Below are 20,828 nucleotides of genomic sequence, written 5' to 3'. Positions count from 1 at the left end.
TCAAACCCACTAAAATTGATTAATTAAAAAACATGCATTTTTTTTAGAATTTTTTAGTTTTTAGGGAATAAAAAACGTTTTTAATGAAAAAAACATTTTCCTATACCTTATAAAACCAGAAATTAAAATAAGTTCATAGGAGAATATTTACAATTAAATAAATTCTAATCTGAGTTAAATATTGTAATTAGTTTTAGTCCACAAAAGAAACAAAAAAGTCCTCTTTTTTGTTTTAATTAACAATGCATCCCTTTGATAGGATTGTATGTTTCTTTAGGTCATCAATGCCCCAAAACATACTGTACACAATATACAGGAGGAAACCACGATTCAGGCAAGAAGAAGAAGAAAAAAAAAAACAACTTATTATTAAATTATAATACAGTCTTAAGGAAAATATAAATAACTTTTTTTTTCTTCTCTGGTTGAGCTCACTATGGTACAGACAATAATAATAAATAGACCAAATCTGACATCACTCAGCTGATCTATTAATCATCTCTATGAGTCCATTTGTGTAGCAGCATTAGAGCAAAAAAAACCAACAAAAAAAGATAATAATAATAAAAATTAAAAAAAATGAGCCAATGGAAGCAGAGATCAATTCCATCCCGTCTCCATGGCAACCTTGTACGCATCATTTAGTCACTTTTCTATCTCAGCCATTGACAGTGATATTGCATTGTGGGAAAATAATAATTTTTAAATTTAAACTCTTAAAAAATGTAATGGCAACTTTTTTTTTTAAAGAAAAAAAATGGTTTTAGCAGAAACGACTTGGCCGAAACGTATTACACATGCAAAGGATTTGAAGCACAAAGGTCAAGAAGGCAAATTGTTGGGTTTTATGCGGGTTTTGGTGCTCATTTTGAGTCCTTTAACAAAAAAACGGTGCGCAAAAACACACGTCTTGACCGGCAAAAAATGATTTTGGTGAGAAAAAAATGAATGGAGCGCCAAAAAAAAAAAAATTATGGTGCTAAATAGCAAAAAAAACCCAAAACAAGCTATTTTCATGGTTTTTGTGCGGGTGGAAAATACCTTAGAGAGCGTGGGACAATACTACAGATGTTTGATTGTCTGGAGATCGAAGTTGGAGAGGAATCACTTTTTTTGGGTGGAAAAGTTGCAGGACAGCCTTTTTATGGTGGTTCATACGCGGGTTGAATGGGAAGACCAAAGTCTTAAGATCCTTAAGAAAAGAACAAAAACACAAAAACAGCAGGACCCTTTTTTTTTAGTGTTTTGGTTCCGAGGGTAAAAATGACAGGATTGGAGGACAATGTCTGTCTGTCGTGACAGTAACAACCCCCATTTTTTCCCCCTTTTTGTCTTCTCGGTCCACTTTTGTTCGGGTGATGCGTTACCGTTTGGTTGAGTTGCTCCTCCTATTTTGTTTTGCCCATTTAAAAAAAAAACGGACAAAAAAATCGATTTGCTCGCTTGCAGGAATCGGAATGGAACATTCCTTCCTTGGCAGCGGGTTTTGTGTATTGGAAACCACCTGGGAGTCGTATCCGGGTGTCCATCTTGTTTTTTAAGGGTTAAGATGATCAGGATTCCTCGGGAGGTTCACTTTCCTTGTCGACAGGTTTTGGCAGCTTTGTCAAGATAGCGTCCGCCTCCTCGTACATCTAAAACAAGGGTGTCAGACTCGGGTTTGGTTAACGACAACTTGATTTCACGTGGGACGGACCATTTTAGATATAATATTTAGATTTTTTAATTTTTAGAAATGGATTAAAAGAACTGGATTAAAAGTCCGGAATATTCAGTTTTTTATAGATCTAAAACAATGTTTATTTGAGCTTTATTTGATATATTTTTAGTTTTTGCAAAATGATTTTTGAACTAAAACACTGAAAAAAATGATTAAAAAATGACAATTATTGATTTAAAAGGGGGAAAATAAGGAAATTTAGGAAGTGGATTAAAAACTGGATTTTTTTAAATAAATGGATTAAAAGAACTGGATTAAAAGCCCTGAATATTCAGTTTTTATAGATCAAAAACAATGTTTCTTTTAGCTTTTTTAAAATATAGTTTTAGATTTTTACAAAATATTTGTGAACTAAAAACAGAAAAAATTGATTAAAAAATGACAATTATTGATTTAAAAGGTGGAAAATTACGATATGTAATATACATCGATACTCTTCATTTTAATTTTATCCTTAAACAAAAAGTCATGATTGACTTTTCCAGGCCACACAAAGTAATGCGTCAGGCCAGATTTGGCCCCCGGGCCACCACTTTGACAGTTAATCTAGAATCTAGAAGGAAGACTGTCACAGTCACCTATAGAGCCAGCCACTGGTGATATGTTGGATTCTTTTGGTACAAAATCTTGTAGTGGAGAAGGATCTTTGTGTTGGAATATTTTTTAAACTAATATATATATATATATAGATAGACAAATGTCTAAGGTGGAGGTATAAAAAACTTACTGGCATGAACTGCACATCCTGGAAAAGCTCCTGTATAAAGCGCCTGGAGGTCAATCGGAACATACAGTGGGCCAAGAGATGAGACACCTCCGAGTACAGGCAGATGTCGTCAAATGCGTATGGAAACTTCTCCTTTATCCTGCAGAAGAAGAAATAAGTAAGCATCCACGGATCAGATTAGCATTAGCTTGGGTAAGAAGAATTACGTGAGAAGTCCAGTTTCGTGGCCTTTGGTTCCTACGGACGAGCTGAGGTTGATGATGAGACGAAGCACCTCCTTTCTTAGCAGCACTCGAGGGGCGGGGCCATCCTCTGATAGGGGCTTGCCACCTTGGTTTGGTGTAGAGAACAATATCTCGGTTCAAAATAGGGTCCTGATATTGATATGGAGCTCTGGGAAAGTTTGCTGGTACCTATGACAATGTCAGTGGGCGTCGGGGTGCCGCAGATGGAGCCTTGGGAGACGGCGGCGTCGCTGCAGCCCGACACGCCGGAGAACTTGGACTGAGGCATCACCTCTAAACGGTGGCCGCTTTGGCCGCCCCAGGATGGGAAGTCCACATAGTCTGGAAGGACAAAATCATGCAAATTTAATTGAAAAATGTCCAAAAATTGTGAGGATGTACAAAAGATATTCCTTGAGATGCATACTCAGAATTTTGAAAGTAGAAATCAATGAAAATGTGTGCATTATTTTAGTCAGTTTACCAATTTTTAAAGTACAAAAAGTCTTCTTTTGACCACTTTGTTACGGTATTGCTAATGAATGTGTATCAATGCGAGTATGAAACCATTATTGCCCAATGAAAAAAATATACATGTATGATTAAATTAAATTATCATTAAATTAAATTATGATTTAAGCCAAGCAAGTGGTTCCAACGTGATGCTCCCATTGGTGCATTCGTGACTCAGCTGTCACCAACAGGGGGAGTGGCTTCCGCTTGCGAGTTTCCGCATGGATTTTCACATTTTTATGAACTCTAAAAAATAAATTAAAAAAAAAAAAATCAAACAAATACATAAATAAAAATACAAAAAACATTTTTTCTTCAGTGCTGAGTTCTCGTTGCAAGCGGAGGAAAGGGGCGTGGCTTCCGCTTGCGAGTTTCAGCATGAATTTTCCAATTTTTTGGAAGAAAAAAAATGTAATTAACAAAAAAATGTAATTAACAAAAAAAGAATGTAATTAACAAAAAAATGTAATTAACAAAAAAAGAATGTAATTAACAAAAAAAATCCCGACAAAAAAATAAAATAAAAACGCAATGTAGTGAAGCTGCAATAATCGAGGGATTACTGTAGTTCCCCCTTTGTTTCCATCTCAAATGTCATCTGTAATCACCTGTCCGGGACCGTGCGTTGTTGATGGGTGGCTGTGCAGGGTAGCCCAGGACAATGGCCCCTACACAGTAGAGGCAATTCTCCTCAGTATGATCCTGCAGTCCCGTCTCATCCGAGTCGAACCCGTGATTGGGGCAGTCGCCCCTATTGGCAATCAGCTCGGAAATACTAAATTGCTGCTTCAGGGCCGGCAAGGCGGGACGATCACCTGTGGAGACGTACAAATCGTCAAAATTTCGGGTTGGCGTTCTATTGGCCATCGCTTACCATTTTCATCGTCGAAGAGAAAACGTTTCCTCTCCTCTGACGGCGGGCTGATCCTCTGCTGGAAATACGCCGTATCTCGAATATGGAACACGTCGTGAATATCCAGGGGAAGCGCCAGGCCGATGTAGTCGTCGCTGCACCCGTAGGTGGCGCTGGAGACCATGGAGCGCACGGAGGAACAACGTTGCAAGGTGCTCTGGTTGATGGGGCTGAGGAGTTCTTCCTTGTCCAGGGAAGCGAAGCTCAGGGCTTTCAAGAACCTAGGGAGGCCAAGAGGAGAGGTACGTGAGAGGATCCGGGGGGAGAGGCTGGGAGTGGGCGGGGCAAATAGGGGAGTAGCAGCAAACAAATGGTGGATAAAAGCAAAGAGAGAGAAAGAGAGAGATTTGGTGAGGAGATTCAGAAGAATTTTGGACTAACGGACTACGACAAAGGCTACAACCCGTTCTAGTAGTGTTGGGTCACGAACTATGCAAGTTGTCACTGAAAGGGTTAACAATCTGTGGTTGGTCACGGTAAAAAGGGGCTTTCTAGTCAGTGTTGCTAGGCAAAGTTTGAAAGAATTGCTTGGATCAATGGACAAGATTGCGGAAATATGATCAGTGGTTTCACATCAGATTGTGGGATTTCCATTACTGTATATTCCGGACTATAAGTCGCACCCCTTTTTAAAAAAAACAAACAAAAAAAAAACGGTTTGCCTGGCTAATGGTCAATGTGAGTTTTCTCTCTGTCCATCGACACCCTGTTATGTTTTTTTTTTCATATTGTATCATAAAAAGTTGTTATTATATGAAGTCTAAAATGAATAAAAAATATCCCTCACAGAAAAGTATTTTGTAATCTTTGGCTACAGAAAAGTATTTGTATCTTGTAATCTTTGGCTACAGAAAAGTATTTGTATTTTGTAATCTTTGGCTACAGAAAAGTATTTGTATTTTGTCATCTTTGGCTACAAAAAAGTATTTGTATTTTGTCATCTTTGGCTACAGAAAAGTATTTGTATCTTGTAATCTTTGGCTACAGAAAAGTATTTGTATCTTGTAATCTTTGGCTACAGAAAAGTATTTGTATCTTGTAATCCTTTGGCTACAAAAAAGTTTTTGTATTTTGTAATCTTGGCTGGTGCGACTTATACTCCAGTGCGACTTATAGTCCGAAAACTACGGTAATACTAACAACCAATCACAAGGGACTTGCTGGCTCAAAGCACTGGTACGTCCAATTTGGGCAAAGTGTCAACACTGGGGGAAGTAAAAATCAGAACCGCACAAGAGTCTAACTAACGAGAACACATTCGGTCCACCCACCGCGGTACCAATGTTCGGGAGAGTCGGCGGTACGGATTTAAGATGCTGGAATCTGGACAGGTACTTCTCCTGTCTGATATCCTGATAAAAACAGCAAAAAATGTCCACCCAACAACAACAAACCTGTATCAGTTGACGATAGACGCCTCAAAGATATACTGTGTATGGCAGCGCTGTGAAAAAGTGGTTAGCGCGTTGGCTTTGCAGTTCTGGGGTCGAAGGTTCGAAGCCAGGTCAGTGGAATGTGCACATTCGCCCCCAGCTTGCGTGGTTTTTTTCCGGGTACTCCGGTTTCCTCCCACATCCCAAAAACATGCTGAACTAGCTTGACAAACACTCTAAATTGCCCCTATTGGTTGTCTGTTTCCTTGTGTGCCGTGATTGGCTGGCCACTGATTCAGGGTGTCCTTAGCTGGGATAGGCTCTAGCACCCTTGTGAGGATAAGCAGTTCAGAAAATGAATACTGAATAAGAGCATTAGGACAAATTACTACATTATTTCTAATCATGTGAAAAACTGTCATAATTTCGATATTCTAGTGTTTGCAGTTATGTAAAAAAATATTATTTAGTCACATATATTGTTACTTTTGCACTATTTTTAAGTGAAACCTATAAACTCATGTTAAAAATATTGCATTGCAATATTTTAGCTTTTTACCCACCGCCCAGAAAAATTAAAAATCCAATTTTAATACCCTAAAATTACAGTGCTAAAAGCTATTGTCCCAATTTTGAGCCCTGGATATCTGTACTAGTTCACTCTTAAAAACTCACTAACTTTTGCGACTCTGCTCAATGGGTGCTCGGATGTTTGGTCGCCAATCAAATGGAGAGTTTACTGTTGAAACTAGCTCTCAAAATTATATTCATGAGAGAGACTTTAATATCTAAGCACTGTTGAAAACAGTAGATACTTAAATATTAAGTACTTGCATATTAAACGGTACATAGATATCAAACAGTACTTAGATATTAAACAGCACTTAGATATTAAACAGTACTTAGATATTAAACAGTACTTAGATATTAAACAGTACTTAGATATTAAACAGTACTTAGATATTAAACAGTACTTAGATATTAAACAGTACTTAGATATTAAACAGTACTTAGATATTAAACAGTACTTAGATATTAAACAGTACTTAGATATTAAACAGCACTTAGATATTAAACAGTACTTAGATATTAAACAGTATTTAGATACTCTCTCATGAATATAATTTTGAGAGCTGGTTTTAACAGTAAACTCTCTGTCACCATTTGATTGGCGACCAAAAGACTGGCGACCAAACGTCCAGTCCCGGCTCCATGGCACTCTGCTGGACTATTAAAAAACGCTTAGTTACCTGCGAGGGGTGAGTCGAGAGTCCAGACTTCCAGTCTTCATGGTGATGGTGTCCGTGAAGAGCACATCTTTAGCGGGCGAAGCTAGCGCTTCACTATGCGACAACGACGGATGTATCCTTTGTTGCTGCAGCCGCTTGAGTGTGGCGTAGCCCAAAGCGTCTCTCGGACTGGTGTACATGAAACTACAGTCGGCCAGACTCTTGATGGTGCTGACCGAGGGCGATTTGAGCGATTGAGCCCGGCGGGGGAGCGTATGCGAGGAACCGGGCGGTACCAAAGAAACGGTAGAGGACTTGCACGAAGACATGTGATTGGTCTGCGCCTGAGGACTGAGGGGGGACAGCGTTTTGACGGTTTTGGCCGAGACCACCGTGTTGAGGCTGACGCAGTCGGAAGAGTCGGGTTCCGGTTCCGAATGCTCGGGGTTTCCCACCGTTTCCCTGGAAGGGCTGGAGCTCATGGAGCTGATACCACTGGTGGTGGTGTCCGTATTAAAGCTCTGGCTGCGACTTTTGAACTGGTGACCTCCCGTGTTACCCGCGTTGACCCCGCTAGCGGAGGTGGCGCCGTCCCCTCCCGCTAGACGTTCTCGGCATGGGTGCTCCGTCTGGCCCCCGAGAGTACTGAGCGCCAGACCCGAGCCTCCTCCCGTCTTGGCCGACTTGACGTCTACGAGATGTTCCTCGGACCCCCCCCTGGTCCCGACGAATGACGTCTCCAGGCTGACGGTAGGGCTCTTCGGCATCCCTCTACCGTTGACCACCGTGGCGAACACATCCCCTTGGTTGGAGCCGTAGGCGGCGGGTTCCGTCACGGTCCGGTTGCGCCTCATTTTAAACTCGGTGGGGGTGCGGGAGCCAGTAGAGGTCTTGGGGTCGCTGGTGGAACGTAATTTCTTGCTAGGGAGGGATAGGGAGTTGAGGAAACGTGCACGGACAAAGCGCGTGGAGGCCAAGATGGTGAAGGGGCTACGGTCCTTGACCGGTTTGGAGTGTATGTAGAATGGGGTATCGTCCGATTGGTCCAGAACGTCACATTTGTCATCATCCAGGATGTACATGTCTAAAAGGAGAAGGGAAGACATTAATATTTGCGTGAAAGAAACAGAGGGTTTGGTCATGTGCGTGACCGGACGTTTGGTCGCCGGACATTTGGTCGCCGGACATTTGGTCGCCGGACATTTGGTCGCCGGACATTTGGTCGCCGGACATTTGGTCGCCGGACATTTGGTCGCCGGACATTTGGTCGCCGGACATTTGGTCGCCGGACATTTGGTCGCCGGACATTTGATCGCCGGACATTTGGTCGCCGGACATTTGGTCGCCGGACATTTGGTCGCCGGACATTTGGTCGCCGGACATTTGGTCGCTGGTCTTCATGTCCGTTTAATATCTAGGTACTGTTTAATATCTAAGTACTGTTTAATATCCAAGTACTGTTTAATATCTAAGTACTGTTCAATATCGAAGTATGTTTTAATACCCAAGTACTGTTTAGTATCTAAGTACTGTTTAGTATCTAAGTACTGTTTAGTATCTAAGTACTGTTTAGTATCTAAGTACTGTTTAGTATCTAAGTACTGTTTAGTATCTAAGTAGTTTAATATCTAAGTACTGTTGAAACCAGCTCTCAAAATGATATTAATAAGAGTTTAATATCTAAATATCTACTGTTTTCAACAGTAGATATTTAGATATTAAACAGTACTTAGATATTAAACAGTAATTAGATATTAAACTGTCTCTCTTGAATATAATTTTGAGAGCTCATTTCAACAGTAAACTCTCTGTCACCATTTGACCTGCGACCAAACGTCCGAGCACCGGTCATGTGTGGGCCTCACGCACTTGGTTGAGACTCGCTCTCGCTGTTGTGACGGGAGCTGGTGGATTCCGAGTTGAGACTGAGCGTGCTCGGCACGGACGATAGTTCGGAGGTCAAGTGGGGTTCGACCTCATCTGGGGTGACTGGCCACAGCGTCCTGCGACTGTGTCTGACGGCATCCCAGCCATACTGCTTCAACATCTCGCAACCCTGCCTCGTCTTGGAGATCACGCCCAGCACGTAAACACAAGTACTGTGGATAGAAACACATTGTTAGGCTAAATACTACACAAATACTACCCATGCAAATTCAGCAATATTTTTTTCATGTCCATATTCATGGTTTTAATAGGGAGTACAAATGTATTACTTTCAAGGGAAAATCTTTATTATGAGATACTGTATCGATGGAAAGGATCGCCTGCTGGATTACAATATCGAAAGGGTGTTACCTGCACATAGAGAAATTCAAATATATTTTATATAGTACAAAATAAAAGTTCTCACCCTCGTACTGACAACACCTCACAGTGCTGAGCTAACGCAAGGATGTCAGGGATGACGTTCTCCTCATGGAGGAGATTTAAGCCCCAGTTGGAAGAACCGATGTTGCCCTGAATGGGAATGAAACGATAATCAGATTTATTCGTCATCGTGAATACAAACATGTCCCAAATGTCTTGTTTTCTTTTCCAAATGCGATGAAATGTGTTGAAACCTAAAAGTAGGCCAAGTGTAGTCAGATGTGGTGTCTGCAAACTTATACAATATGAACAAACAATTGAAAAGCGACTTTGTCATCTTATCTTAAGATCTTATTTTCCATCAGAAACACTTTGCGGTTTACATTCAGAACTTTCAGCATTAGGATCAATAACTTTGTAATAAGGGATGTTTGGGAATGAATTTTAGAGATGTTAAATGATATTAAGTGGTCCTAACCAGAGCCCAAAGGGCGGACTTCAGCTGTTTGATGCCCTCCCAGGTGTCCAGCATCGGGGAGCGAACAGTGTAGCTGAGGTCAGGAACGATGCTCTGGAAACATACAAATAAAGAAAAAACTGTTAAACAATAATCTATACATATTTTCTCCATAAGCATTTAGTAGGAAGAAAAATATATTACCTGTGTTTCCAATAGATGGCAGCCTGTTTTATCATGGACTAGCTGACCATACAAGTGCACAGGGAGATAGACATTTGGTCTTTGTAACCTAGATATAAGCATCAACTTTATTAGTTATAGGAAGTTTGGGATAATTATGAGTTTTTAATATGGTTGTAAAAATTTGTTTAACCTTTGGTTGCTGCGTCTGACGTAGTTATCGCCATCGACGGGTTTGCGATAGGTTGTTAGTGCTTCGTTGAGTTGCTCCTCGATTAGGTCGACGTATTTTAAGTTGTATTCCTGGATGAGAAAACAGTTGCAATAAATAAATAAATTCTAATTTTAAAACTGGGGAAAGAAATGAATGTTTTTTTTGTACCTTTTGCCATTTATCAAGCTGTTTACTGACATAACCCCTTTCATTGAGATATGAAAAGCCCTTCGGTATGGACAAGAACCTACAAGAGAGATAAAATCCAGAAATGTAGACAGATAAAGTAGAAAAAATTATATATAATGTCGCGTACCTGAGGAGCAGCAGAAGGCCTTTGTCTCCCAGGTGGGACAAAGCTGGTTTAAGCTGGATGAGCGCATGAAGGTTGGCCTATAAAAGGTACCAAAAATATCAAGTACAGAAGGTGGCCTCTTAAAATAGGATGAGGAAAATAGGCTAAGTCGAAAATATCAACAAAATATATATATATTTTTTATTTTTGTCTTTGTAAGATCACCTTGTCCTCGCAGGCTTCGTCCAGGACGTCGAGGGCCTCCATGGAGACGACTTTGCTGTGGTCGTGCAACTGCGTGACAAGGAGTTCCATACCCCAGCTGCTAAAAAACTCCACACCAGCTCGAAGAAGTACTCGTAGATGCTTAGTTGCGTAAAGTCTGCATGTCTGTTCACAAGATGCATTGTGGGAGAAAATAAGAATAAGGCAATGCTACCAATGGAGAATGTTGTTTTAGTTCTGAACATAATGTACAACTAGTTCGATAAATGTTCTTCCATCAAATTAAAACAATTATATTTCTGTGTATTATCGGTGCCAATTATTAAAAAATAGCGTTGTAAATCTTTAAAGACACAATTAACGAATGCAGTTTTCTGGAAAAAGGTTATGGTTTTAAAATTCTCTTCTAAATTTTCAAAGGCCAGAAAAAATGGCTGAATTGGCTTTTTTGTGACAGATTTTAGCCAATCAATTTTTTTCACAATGACAGAGCAAAAATCTTCCTCGACAACCAATCAGCATCGTAGGACTTCAAGAACAGTTTATATTTACATAAGAGAATTTTTTTTAAGATGGACATTGAAATAATGAGAATTCAATCAAAAATTGGAATATTGCAGGATTAAAATAGTATTATTATGACATTAAAAGGCATTTATTTTTTGTTTTTGATTGGTTTCATGGGCTGAGAACTTTGACAGATTAAGACAAAACTACTTATGTCTTAATATTAGGAAATCTAAGTAACAATAAGAGAAAAAAACCCTCCAAAAATAAACATATGAAGTCTGAACACAGTCTATTTTGGTGTCCATGTTATTTTCCTTACATCAGTAGCAGCAGTAAGTATCTTGGAGAGAATCACTCTTGCTAGACCATCCCTGCTGTAGTCCAGTGTGGCTACAGCCAGCTTCAGTACAGCGTCCTGGTTCTTCACTGAGCACAGATTCAGCAGGCTGCAAAAACCCCACATCAGCAAAAAAATATGAACGTGCTCGTAGACCAAAAAAAATGACCAAAAATGCGTATTATTTCTGTCCACTCACCACTGAAACAGGCCACATTTCTCTAAAAGTTTGACTCCCTGAGGATGTGAAGAGAGCGTCCCCAAAAAGAGAAAGTAGTGTTGGCTAAGCGTGGTGAGTAGGCCGTTACTCTGTAGGCAGCGCTCCGGTTTCAAGCCCGAGGATGAGGATAGCCATAAAACCATGTCTCGAACCAGGTCCTCCAGGTAGCCCTGGCCATCCTGGAAAGTATCGGTTGTGGCGAGTTGATCGAGAAGAACAATAACGAAAAAAGGGTCTTTCTATATATTTTTTTCTACCTCATCCGAGTCCATGAGGAACTCCACAAACTGGCAACCAACGACAGTCAGTTGTCTTGCTTTAACGTGATCCAAAGCCAGCCCTGCATATAATTTACTGCTTGGTTTGTAAAAGTACAGCAGCCTTCGCACAAACCTGTATAGCGGGGACACAAAAGTAGTAAAAAATAGTCAGACTATGTTATAATGCTTAATGTGTTTTAGCAGTGGCGGGCCGTCATAGCATTCTAGGCCTAAGAAATATCTGAATCATAAATTATTCTATTTTGTCCATTAATACTTATTAAATAATTCCAAATTGTCTGTTAGCTACATTTCATTGCTTTCCCCCCCTGGTTGTACTGCTTCCAGTTGTGTGTTTTCATATTGAAGCATTTAACCAATTACATTTCAGCCATTATTTGTTGCCAGGGTAAGAAATCTGCCTCAAGGCCTTCACAATCAGTTCTGCAGGCTCTGCTGCATTAAACAAGCGTTGTGTAGAGTTGAAAATTATTTTTGGGGAGTAAAATTTGGCTTTATTCCTAAATAATATTTCAATTGTGAGCCAAGTTCTGATATCTGAAAAGCTCGAGTCTTTTTATTTAATCATTAATTGCGGCGAGGAAGTAGATTTTAACCCATTTTAGTGCATTGATTTAGTGATTATTTTTTTGTGTCGCTGCATTAGAGGTTTTATAGCCATAAAATAGTTTTTGAGGGTTGAATTGAATTGTTGAAGGCGCTAGAACAAAATTCACGGCCCGCCACTGTGTTTTAGAGTTTGGCAATTGCTCTTACCTGTGCAGTTGTTCATCTTTGTTGTTCCTGAGATTAACATTTGGCCACTAGAATTGGAAAAAGTGATTTTAAAGACCAAAAAAAGAATGGTGAAAGATAGTGCTTGATCCTAACCTTAAGTATAGTGGCAATAAGCAACCAATTCCACTCTAGGTTTTGCTTATGGTTGAGAATGTGACTGTCTCTCAAGTTCATCATCAACGCTTCCTCTGTGTCCTGAACACGAACCAAAAAAAAACAGGTTTTTAATGATGTTTTCTATAATAGGCAGCCGTGTATCATAAAAAAAATTATGAAAAAAAGTGACCTTAATGACATAAATGTCCCTTTGGACCCGTGAGTGGGACTCTCTGCGGCTATGTGAGGACACGGACTTGCGGATGATGTGGTCCAAATAGAGACTGTGTGGTTTACAACCTTTTTTCTTCCTCTCGTGGAAACGTTTCAGGTTGTTGACAGCTGCGCTCGCCCGACTGAAGGAAAATTTAATTTAATAAAGTCCGACGAGGAGTTACTGGTCGTGTAGTGAAGGAAATTATGATTGTACTCACAGTCTTTTCTCCTGTGGGATGTCAAAGGAGGCGGCCATGTTGATGAGGGTGGGGAGGCAGTGTAGGTGGTGACTGTGGGTATGTGGTAGGATGGTGTTTGCCTAAATATTGGAGAGTTGGGTAGAGAGGGGGGAGTGGTTAATTAGCCAAGATATTTAGGAATGCGGATTAAAGTATTTGCTTATATTAGAATTTTGACTGCTTTTAGATTCTTACCATATGTAAAAGCTCGCCTAGGATGATAGTGGCCCTGATTGCTAGTTGATCATCATTGCTTGTTACCACTTCTACAAGACCCTGTTGGGTGAGTTAATAAAACATAGTCAATAGCGTTATACAAATACAGTAATCCCTCGATTATCGTGGTTGATGTAGCTTAGATATGGTTGCGATAAACGAAAAACAGTGAAGTAGGGTCACCCCAATTAAAAATAATACAAATATATATTTTTAACTTCAGAGTTGAGATCTAGTAGCAAGCGGAGGACAGGGGCGTGGCTTCTGCTTCCAAGTTTCAACGTGAATTTTGACATTTTTATGAACTTAAAAAAATAAATATATAAAAATACCAAAAAAGTAATTTTTCTTCAAAGCTGAGTTCTAGTCTCAAGCGGAAGAAAGGGGAGTGATTTATGCTTGCCAGTTTCAGCTAGGATTTTCACATTTTTATGAACTTTAAAAAATAAATCCCAAAAAATTAAATAAATGAAAAAATAAAAATACAAAAAAGATTAATTCTTCAAAGCTAAGTCCAAGTAGCAAGCGGAGGAAAGGGGAGTGGCTTATGCTTTGCGGGTTTCAGCGTGTATTTTCAACATTTTTAAGAACTTACAAAAAAAAATAACCAAAAATAATTCCCAGGAAAAAAAAAAACGCAACGTAGTGAAGCCGTGATATTCGAGGGATTACTGTACAAGGAAAACAGGTTTTATGAGTTATTCCATCTTTTCCAAAGAGGAAAATTTCAAAATGGAACTCACCTCCAGCAGCCCACTGGCGATGAAGGCAGACAGCACAAATGCTAAGTAATTATCCATTAAATCAGGTCTGGTCAACAAAACGAGGGAAATAAAAAAATGCTCCGTGAGTAAAAAGCAGAACTCAAGTATAGTTCCAATACATTCTCATTTCAAGCCTTACCGTGAACGAGCCCTATGTGGAAGAATAACTTTGGCCTCGGCAGCAACAAACCCATCAGAGAGTCTCCATGAGTCCTGGAACCTAGCTGGGTCTGACACGAGAAAAATACATTGTACTTGACGTAAAAAAATATGGATGTATTTACTTAAAATCATCAAGCAAGATAAAAAAAATGTTATTTACCAACACTTAAAAGAGCTTCAGTGAAGTCTTGGGTTACGATGGGTACAGGGAGTCGGAATATCTCATATAATACCTCCAATAAGCCTTTCTGCAAAGAAAAAGTAGGTATTAATAATCAAAAGATGAATAAAAATATTGACTTGAGCTATCACCAGCAAATAATAGTTTATTTTTTTTAGCTATTTTTGCAATGACTTACCCTAACTTCCATATTTGGTATGCTGAGTAAACCAATTAAAGACTGGATTCCAGAATTTCCAGCCCTGCATAGGTTGATAATCCCTTGAAAAGGAGAAAATTTGAACAAAAACAACAAGCTTAATTAATTAAGGCAAAGAGTATAGTCAATTTGAATAGGACTGGATATCTTACCAGACCAAGAACGGAATGCTGCCACTATTGCCATCCTACTGGATAAAAAACGTGCTTCTTTGTCTTCTCTGTAATAATGAAAACACGCAAACCCATTAAAAACCGAACACAGTGTTTCTAAAACAAAACACTAATCTATAGTTGACCAGAAAGAGCTCAAAAGGAAAACAGTTATCCCTCGAATATCCCGGTTAATGTAGACCAATTAAAAAAATACAAATATTACATTGAGACAACATATTTTACAGTTTTTTTTGTTATATCATGAATTTCACTCTCTGTACACGTATTATATTTGGTGTACTGTATACAGGGGGGTACATTTTTTCTAATTAAATTCAAATTAAGCATTTTTGAAGGGGCATCCCTACTTCTGGGGAAATTCACTAATCGCGGGTGGTCCCGGTCCCCATTAACTGCGATAATCGAGGGACCACTGTACATATTTTCATTTTTATTCATCTATTTATCTTTCATTTTTCCAATATAAAAGCCCATTTTCACATGTTAACCAAATTCTGCTTACTCACTTGATTTGACCTTCGGCTGTGTCTGCATTATGACGGTAGTGAAAATCCGTGAAAGGCGCCAGGATTTGCTGGAGGGCGAAAACACAAGAGAAACAAAAACATCTGTAAAGAATCATGCAAACTTGCTTCAACTTGACCAACATGATGAATGTTTCCTTGTTCTCAGGCCTTCTTGTTACTTGAAAGTTTCTAATCCATCCTGCGGCGGTCTAATTAACACTCGACTGATGTCACATGGCGCCCATGTGGATAGTGTGACTGATGATAGGATAATTTGGTCAGAATTTTACACAAGAGGCTGCTAACTAATAAAAGCAATGTGGATAAGGGATGGTACCGATTTAGTTACTAATACTTGAACTCAATATACAGGCTAATACGATTACTTTGAAGGAAAGATTCCACTGCACGCAGCTACAACACGATTGGCTTAAGACATTGTAGTGCACATGTGTCAAAGTGGCGGCCCGGGGGCCAAATCTGGTTCACTGCATCATTTTGTGTGGCCGGGGAAAGTAAATCATGAGTGGCGACTTTCTGTTTTTGGATCGAATTCAAATGAAAAGTATAGATGTATACTCAATTTCCTGATTTTCACCCTTTTATATCAATAATTGTCATTTTGTAATCATTTTTTTCTGTGTTTTTAGGTCAAAAATCATTTTGTAAAATCTAAAAAATATATTAAAAAAGCTCATTGATTTTAAAAATTTGACAGATGGGCCGGGTCAGCACAAGATTTGATACATATAAAAAAGTGCATCCGTTAACAGTACATATGAAACAGAAACAGAAAAAAAGTACTGAAGTATTAACATACTCATCACTCATCATTAAAGTAAAAAGTATAAAGTACAAAGTCAAGTAAAAAGGAATGTATTAAGAAATATTAAAATGTAATTCAAAAAAAGAGGGGCTGTAAAACACAAAAAAAGAAATAAGAGTGGACAGAGCTACTGCCACTGGCTTCCGTGTGACGGCGCCATCTAGGGGAAAAAATGGACAACGTCGGCGGGCCGGATTAAAAAGCTTATCGGGCCGGATGTGGCTAACGGGCCGTAGTTTGCCCATGTCTGGGTTAGCGTGTGTATGTTTTGTGAGTTGTGGGTGCGTACCTCTAATTCCACATCAATGCGCACGTATTGACGGGTACGTGGATGGTTGAGAAGATGGAGGATGGTAGTGATGAGAGCTTCGTTAATACGGCTCAGTTGACAGTCAATCACATTCTTCAAAATAGTGCTGAGACCTCCCCGTTTGGCGACCACCTCAGGGTTTTTCAGGGCTGAGGGGTGGAGAAAAACTGGTTCATTATGTTTTGTCTGGCAACCACTGTCAGTAGTAGTGTAAAATATTGCTTTACTGCCCCAAAAATGAAGTAAAGTTTCATACCTAGCTCGCAGACAATGGCAATGGCTGCCCGGACCATTCGGTCCCGCTCTTGTAGTCCGTCGGTTCCCACGGCGATAAGGGAGTTTGCGACCGAGATGGGAAAAAGCATTGCATTGACAGTGATGATCTAAAAAAAAAAAAAGGAAAAGTGAAGGTAAATCAAATATATTTTAGTTCAAAAAAACTTTCTAAATCTCAATAATATTACAGAGATAGACTGACTAGAAAGTGCAGACATATTTTCACAATAAAACTGTATTTGTTCATATATGAACTCTATAATATCAGGTTCAAAGTGGCTAATAGATGGATACTTATAATTAGGAGTCAAAATATTGGTTGTATAATTTAGATCAAGGGTGTATATTTATTTTTATATTTTACAAAATGCTTTTTGAGCCAAAAACACAAATGAAAGGAAAAAGTGTGGAAAAAATTACAGTGATTGATTTTAAAAAGGGGAAATCAGGAAATGTAATGTACATTTATCATCATTTTAATTTGATCATCGAATAAAAACATATGATTTAATTTCTCGGGCCGCACAAAATGATGCAGCGGGCCAAATTTGGCCCCCAGGCCGCCACTTTGACACCAGCGATTTAGATAATAAATGACAAGTTTTCATATGTCCCATTAAATATTTAGATTGAAATTATTTGACAGTGACTTAATGGATTTCCTGGTTTTCACTAAAGCCAATTCATTTCACCCATTGACAACGATGGGCGTCCAATCCTTTTAAACTAGGACGACCGCTCGTAAAAATTAATCTTTCACTACCATTTTCAGTTGTGAACATCCAATCCATCCAACAAATGACTGCTGTCCACTCTCCCAAACAAACAATTTTGATCGTTGTTTTTCCAATTAGTGGCGGGCAATGAAATCGTATCCCCCTTCCAAAAGAATTGACGCGAATACTTTTATCATGAACCCGAGAGCTTATCGCCTTCGCTTTGGTTTTCATTTTCTAAGCACAGAGCCTCCCTCTGTGTTTTTGTGTGCAAGTAAGTGTGTACGTGTGAAGGTTTACAGTAAAGGACTGAATGAGCTATAAATAGCCTCGACTGCAGAGTTGCGCAGACCAACCACACGCACGAACATTGCCGCGAACCCAATGATCTTTGTGATGGTAATACGGCGAAGCAATTTAGAGCGATTAAAAAAAAAGTCACGTTCCTCCAGCGACATGACTATCGCATACAAAAAAAAAGTGAGTCTACCTTTCGGACTAGTCTCAGGCCTTGAGTTCTTTCTCCTTCGTTGCTTTGCTGGATGTCAATGCACCTAAAAGGGAGATTATATTTTTTATGGCATGAGTACAGTAGGAGAACACAATTATAGGGGAACAGTGGCTTTTTAAAGGAGGAATGGAAAGAGATTTAGAGTGTTTTTACCTTGCTATCAAATAATCCACTTGAAGTTTGAGGACTTTTTGCAGCACAATGGTGTCACGAATGAGGTAGCGGAGTGCTCGCAACCCAGCAGCACGCACTTCCTTAGCCTCATTAAGTAAAGCTAGTCGCAGACTAGGGGATTAAAAAAAGCATGGATGAGTCCAAAATAGGAAAGGAGAAGGAAAAAAAATTATGAACAGATTAGTATTAGGGATGGCGGTTATTTGATCATGTGATTGGTTATCGGGCAGTATCGCAGGATTTTATTTAGGTAAAAAAAGATTTAAGATGTACAGTAATACATCGATTATCAATAATAATTAATTAAAAAAAAATTAATTCCGCAAAAAAAAAATCGGATGTAGTGAGGCCGTGAAAATTGAAGCGTGAAATAGTGAGGGATTACTGTATTAGTTTCCATATATAAGTATTTTGTGATTTTTTTGTCATTGTGAGCACCTTTTTATAATACAGTATTCCTTCAAGTATCGCAGTTAATGTAGTCCAAACATGGCCGCGCTAATTGAAATTTGACTCATGTATTTTAATTGGAAAAAAAAAATAAACAAAGAAAGATGACTTACCAAATAATGATTTCTTCGTATGTAAACCCGAAGATTTCCTCATGATGCCCGACACTGCATAGCAGCTACAACACAGAAATGTTTTATTACATAAGCTTTATTCAAAGTAACAATTCACTTCTTAAATGAAGTGTAACAAGCGGTAATATTTCAATAAAATCCTATACATACCCAAATTTTGAGATGCATAAGTTAACAATATTACCTTGACAAAGTTGTTCAGGTGGCCGAGTTTTCGCATATTACTGACTCCATGTTGTTTGGCCACATTTTGAAGGATTTCCCTGAAGTTTTCTGGTGGCTCTGCATAGGAGAGAAATATTATTATGGTAATTTTAAGGAGTATATATACTTTTTTTCAACCCGCCCCACCCTAAAATACATACCCTTTTTTTAACCTATTTTTTTCAAACTTATTTATTCCTTATAAATGTTCAATCCACTGGATACATTGTAGCGTATCATTTTATTTCCTGATCAAATACCATTTTAAAACTCCTAAAAACATGGATGGTTGTTTGTCTCCTCGTGCCCTGTGATTGGCTGACTATCAATTCAGGGTGTACACTTGCCTCAGCCCCCAAATCAGCTGGGATAGGCTCCAGCACCCCCTGCAAACCTAATGATGATAAAGTGATTCATAATATGAGATGAGAAACAATTTAAATATAATGTATATTGCGTGATTTACGACAAACGCTCCAAAAGGAGTGCCCAATACTCATTTTGTTATGAACTAAACCATGTCCATCAATACAGATTCCAGTCATTGTGTTAGAAACACAACAAAGATCTACCAAAACATTACATTGTAGACTATTTTCGCTCTTTTGGATTTTACAATACGGTAGATAATACGTTGTGAGGATGCAGTACTGATGGAGAGTCCAAATAAACCAGCGCATCTTATTAGCGCATACTAGAACATCCCTGCACTGCATGTGCGGTTTGAAAGCTACTCAAGTGGCGATCTTAAAATCCCGATTTCACATGGTAGGCGAATGCGTGACAGCAACATTTGAATCTGTTTAGCCTAATAACAAGCTATCCAACTCCCTCCACAATCAAAACAACGGTGTCGTCAAGGGTGGTTAGCTGTGGCAGCTAGCTTACTGCTAACTCAGCTAGTTAGTTAGCTCGTGGACGTCTATTATTAAGATGGGGTTTGAAATGTCTTTTTTCCTCTATACAGGAGTGAAAAAAATGAATTACAATAGCAGGGGAATGTAGAGTGGGCTTTATTAGCATGCGTCTTTCGTGTTTTGTGTTGAAAAATGAACAGATCCATCCATATTGAACAATAATCGCTTTCAATTTGATGTGAACAAGCCTTTGCATTACCTCTGGTCAGATCCAGCGGTACGTTCTCTTCCCCGCTGTCATTCCGACCTGTCAAAAAGACGCATAGGAAATAGTGAGATCGGAGACGTCCGGATCGTCATCTATCTTAAAAACTCTACAATTGCAATATATCATCCCAAAAATCCACCATCGGGTCGGGTTTTTTGTGGTTACCTCGCATCCGAAGACTCCGGATAGGACGGCCGCGGAAGCTGGCCGCCATGTTTCCAGGAACATCCACAACACCGGAAACTTCGCGGTTTATCGCGAGATAAGAAACAACGGGGGTAGTCGTCACGAGAGTACCCTACTGATTTGAGATCAGTTCTTACGGCCATATCCCATTTGAAACTATCAAAACACCTTATATTGAGCTGACCTAGTATCAGTTAACCCTAATCCTATCCCTAACCCTAACCCTAACGGTTAGGGTTAGGGTTAGGGCCTAACCCTAGCCCTAACCCTAGCCCTAGCCCTAGCCCTAACCTCTAACCCTAAAACTAGGTTACACTAACTTTTGAAATATAATTAATGAATCTAAAATAACGGTGTAACAGACAGTGTTTCCGTTAATAAACTAACTGACAATTAAACATTAAATAAGCATTTATTATTTTTAGTAGTGTCATAATTGGGAGTTAATGGAAACGGTTGTGTATTAAAGCATATGATTTCCATAAATAGTAGATGGATAGCTGAGAGATACTGTAATACATAACATTGTTGCAAAGAGGCAATAAACATATAACATTGTTTATAAAGTACTTTATTTTGTCATATATTAAAAAAATCTTTCAATTCCATGTTATCAAAATGCCAGTAGGTGGCAATATGAGACCATCTTGTTT

At 39.1% G+C, this 20,828-nt stretch overlaps 1 protein-coding gene across 3 annotated transcripts; it reads right to left on the bottom strand.

Moving 5' to 3' along the window:
• Positions 1 to 217: 217 nt before the first annotated feature.
• On the bottom strand, positions 218 to 20,218 carry LOC144195491 (rapamycin-insensitive companion of mTOR-like). 3 transcript variants are annotated; one of them, XM_077715177.1, is made up of 38 exons: positions 20,155 to 20,218; positions 19,981 to 20,028; positions 18,845 to 18,942; positions 18,640 to 18,704; positions 18,056 to 18,187; positions 17,882 to 17,945; positions 16,656 to 16,782; positions 16,379 to 16,548; positions 15,264 to 15,331; positions 14,734 to 14,801; positions 14,561 to 14,643; positions 14,362 to 14,449; positions 14,179 to 14,269; positions 14,019 to 14,085; positions 13,255 to 13,335; positions 13,039 to 13,139; positions 12,795 to 12,960; positions 12,602 to 12,703; positions 12,488 to 12,534; positions 11,708 to 11,843; positions 11,430 to 11,629; positions 11,213 to 11,339; positions 10,384 to 10,548; positions 10,180 to 10,256; positions 10,032 to 10,110; positions 9,843 to 9,952; positions 9,671 to 9,758; positions 9,488 to 9,580; positions 9,053 to 9,159; positions 8,569 to 8,798; positions 6,721 to 7,783; positions 5,369 to 5,449; positions 4,059 to 4,318; positions 3,793 to 3,999; positions 2,861 to 3,013; positions 2,654 to 2,777; positions 2,448 to 2,586; positions 218 to 1,634 (listed from the first exon to the last, which is right to left on the bottom strand). In XM_077715177.1, the coding sequence occupies exons 1-38, from the start codon at positions 20,201 to 20,203 to the stop codon at positions 1,554 to 1,556; spliced, it is 5,235 nt and encodes a 1,744-aa protein (XP_077571303.1). In that variant the 5' UTR covers positions 20,204 to 20,218; the 3' UTR covers positions 218 to 1,553. The 3 variants fall into 3 exon arrangements, with proteins under 3 accessions (XP_077571303.1, XP_077571301.1, XP_077571302.1); XM_077715175.1 differs by lacking the exon at positions 5,369 to 5,449 and having other exon boundaries at positions 4,059 to 4,366; positions 20,155 to 20,215; XM_077715176.1 differs by lacking the exon at positions 5,369 to 5,449 and having other exon boundaries at positions 20,155 to 20,215.
• Between the last annotated feature and the right edge of the window lie 610 nt (positions 20,219 to 20,828).

This window comes from Stigmatopora nigra, chromosome 4 (genome assembly GCF_051989575.1).
Source record: "Stigmatopora nigra isolate UIUO_SnigA chromosome 4, RoL_Snig_1.1, whole genome shotgun sequence".
Classification (NCBI taxonomy): domain Eukaryota; kingdom Metazoa; phylum Chordata; class Actinopteri; order Syngnathiformes; family Syngnathidae; genus Stigmatopora; species Stigmatopora nigra.
This window is presented reverse-complemented; position numbering and strand designations above follow the sequence as displayed.

Bases quoted from the DNA above. Each gene is read 5' to 3' on its own strand.
- LOC144195491 (XM_077715177.1), bottom strand. From the start codon at position 20,203: ATGGCGGCCAGCTTCCGCGGCCGTCCTATCCGGAGTCTTCGGATGCGA. The intron at 7,784-8,568 runs GTGCGTGAGGCC...TTCTCCTTTTAG, and splicing joins CGAGAGCGAGTCTCAACCAA to ACATGTACATCCTGGATGAT. The intron at 2,587-2,653 runs GTAATTCTTCTT...CTTCTTCTGCAG, and splicing joins CACGAAACTGGACTTCTCAC to GATAAAGGAGAAGTTTCCAT.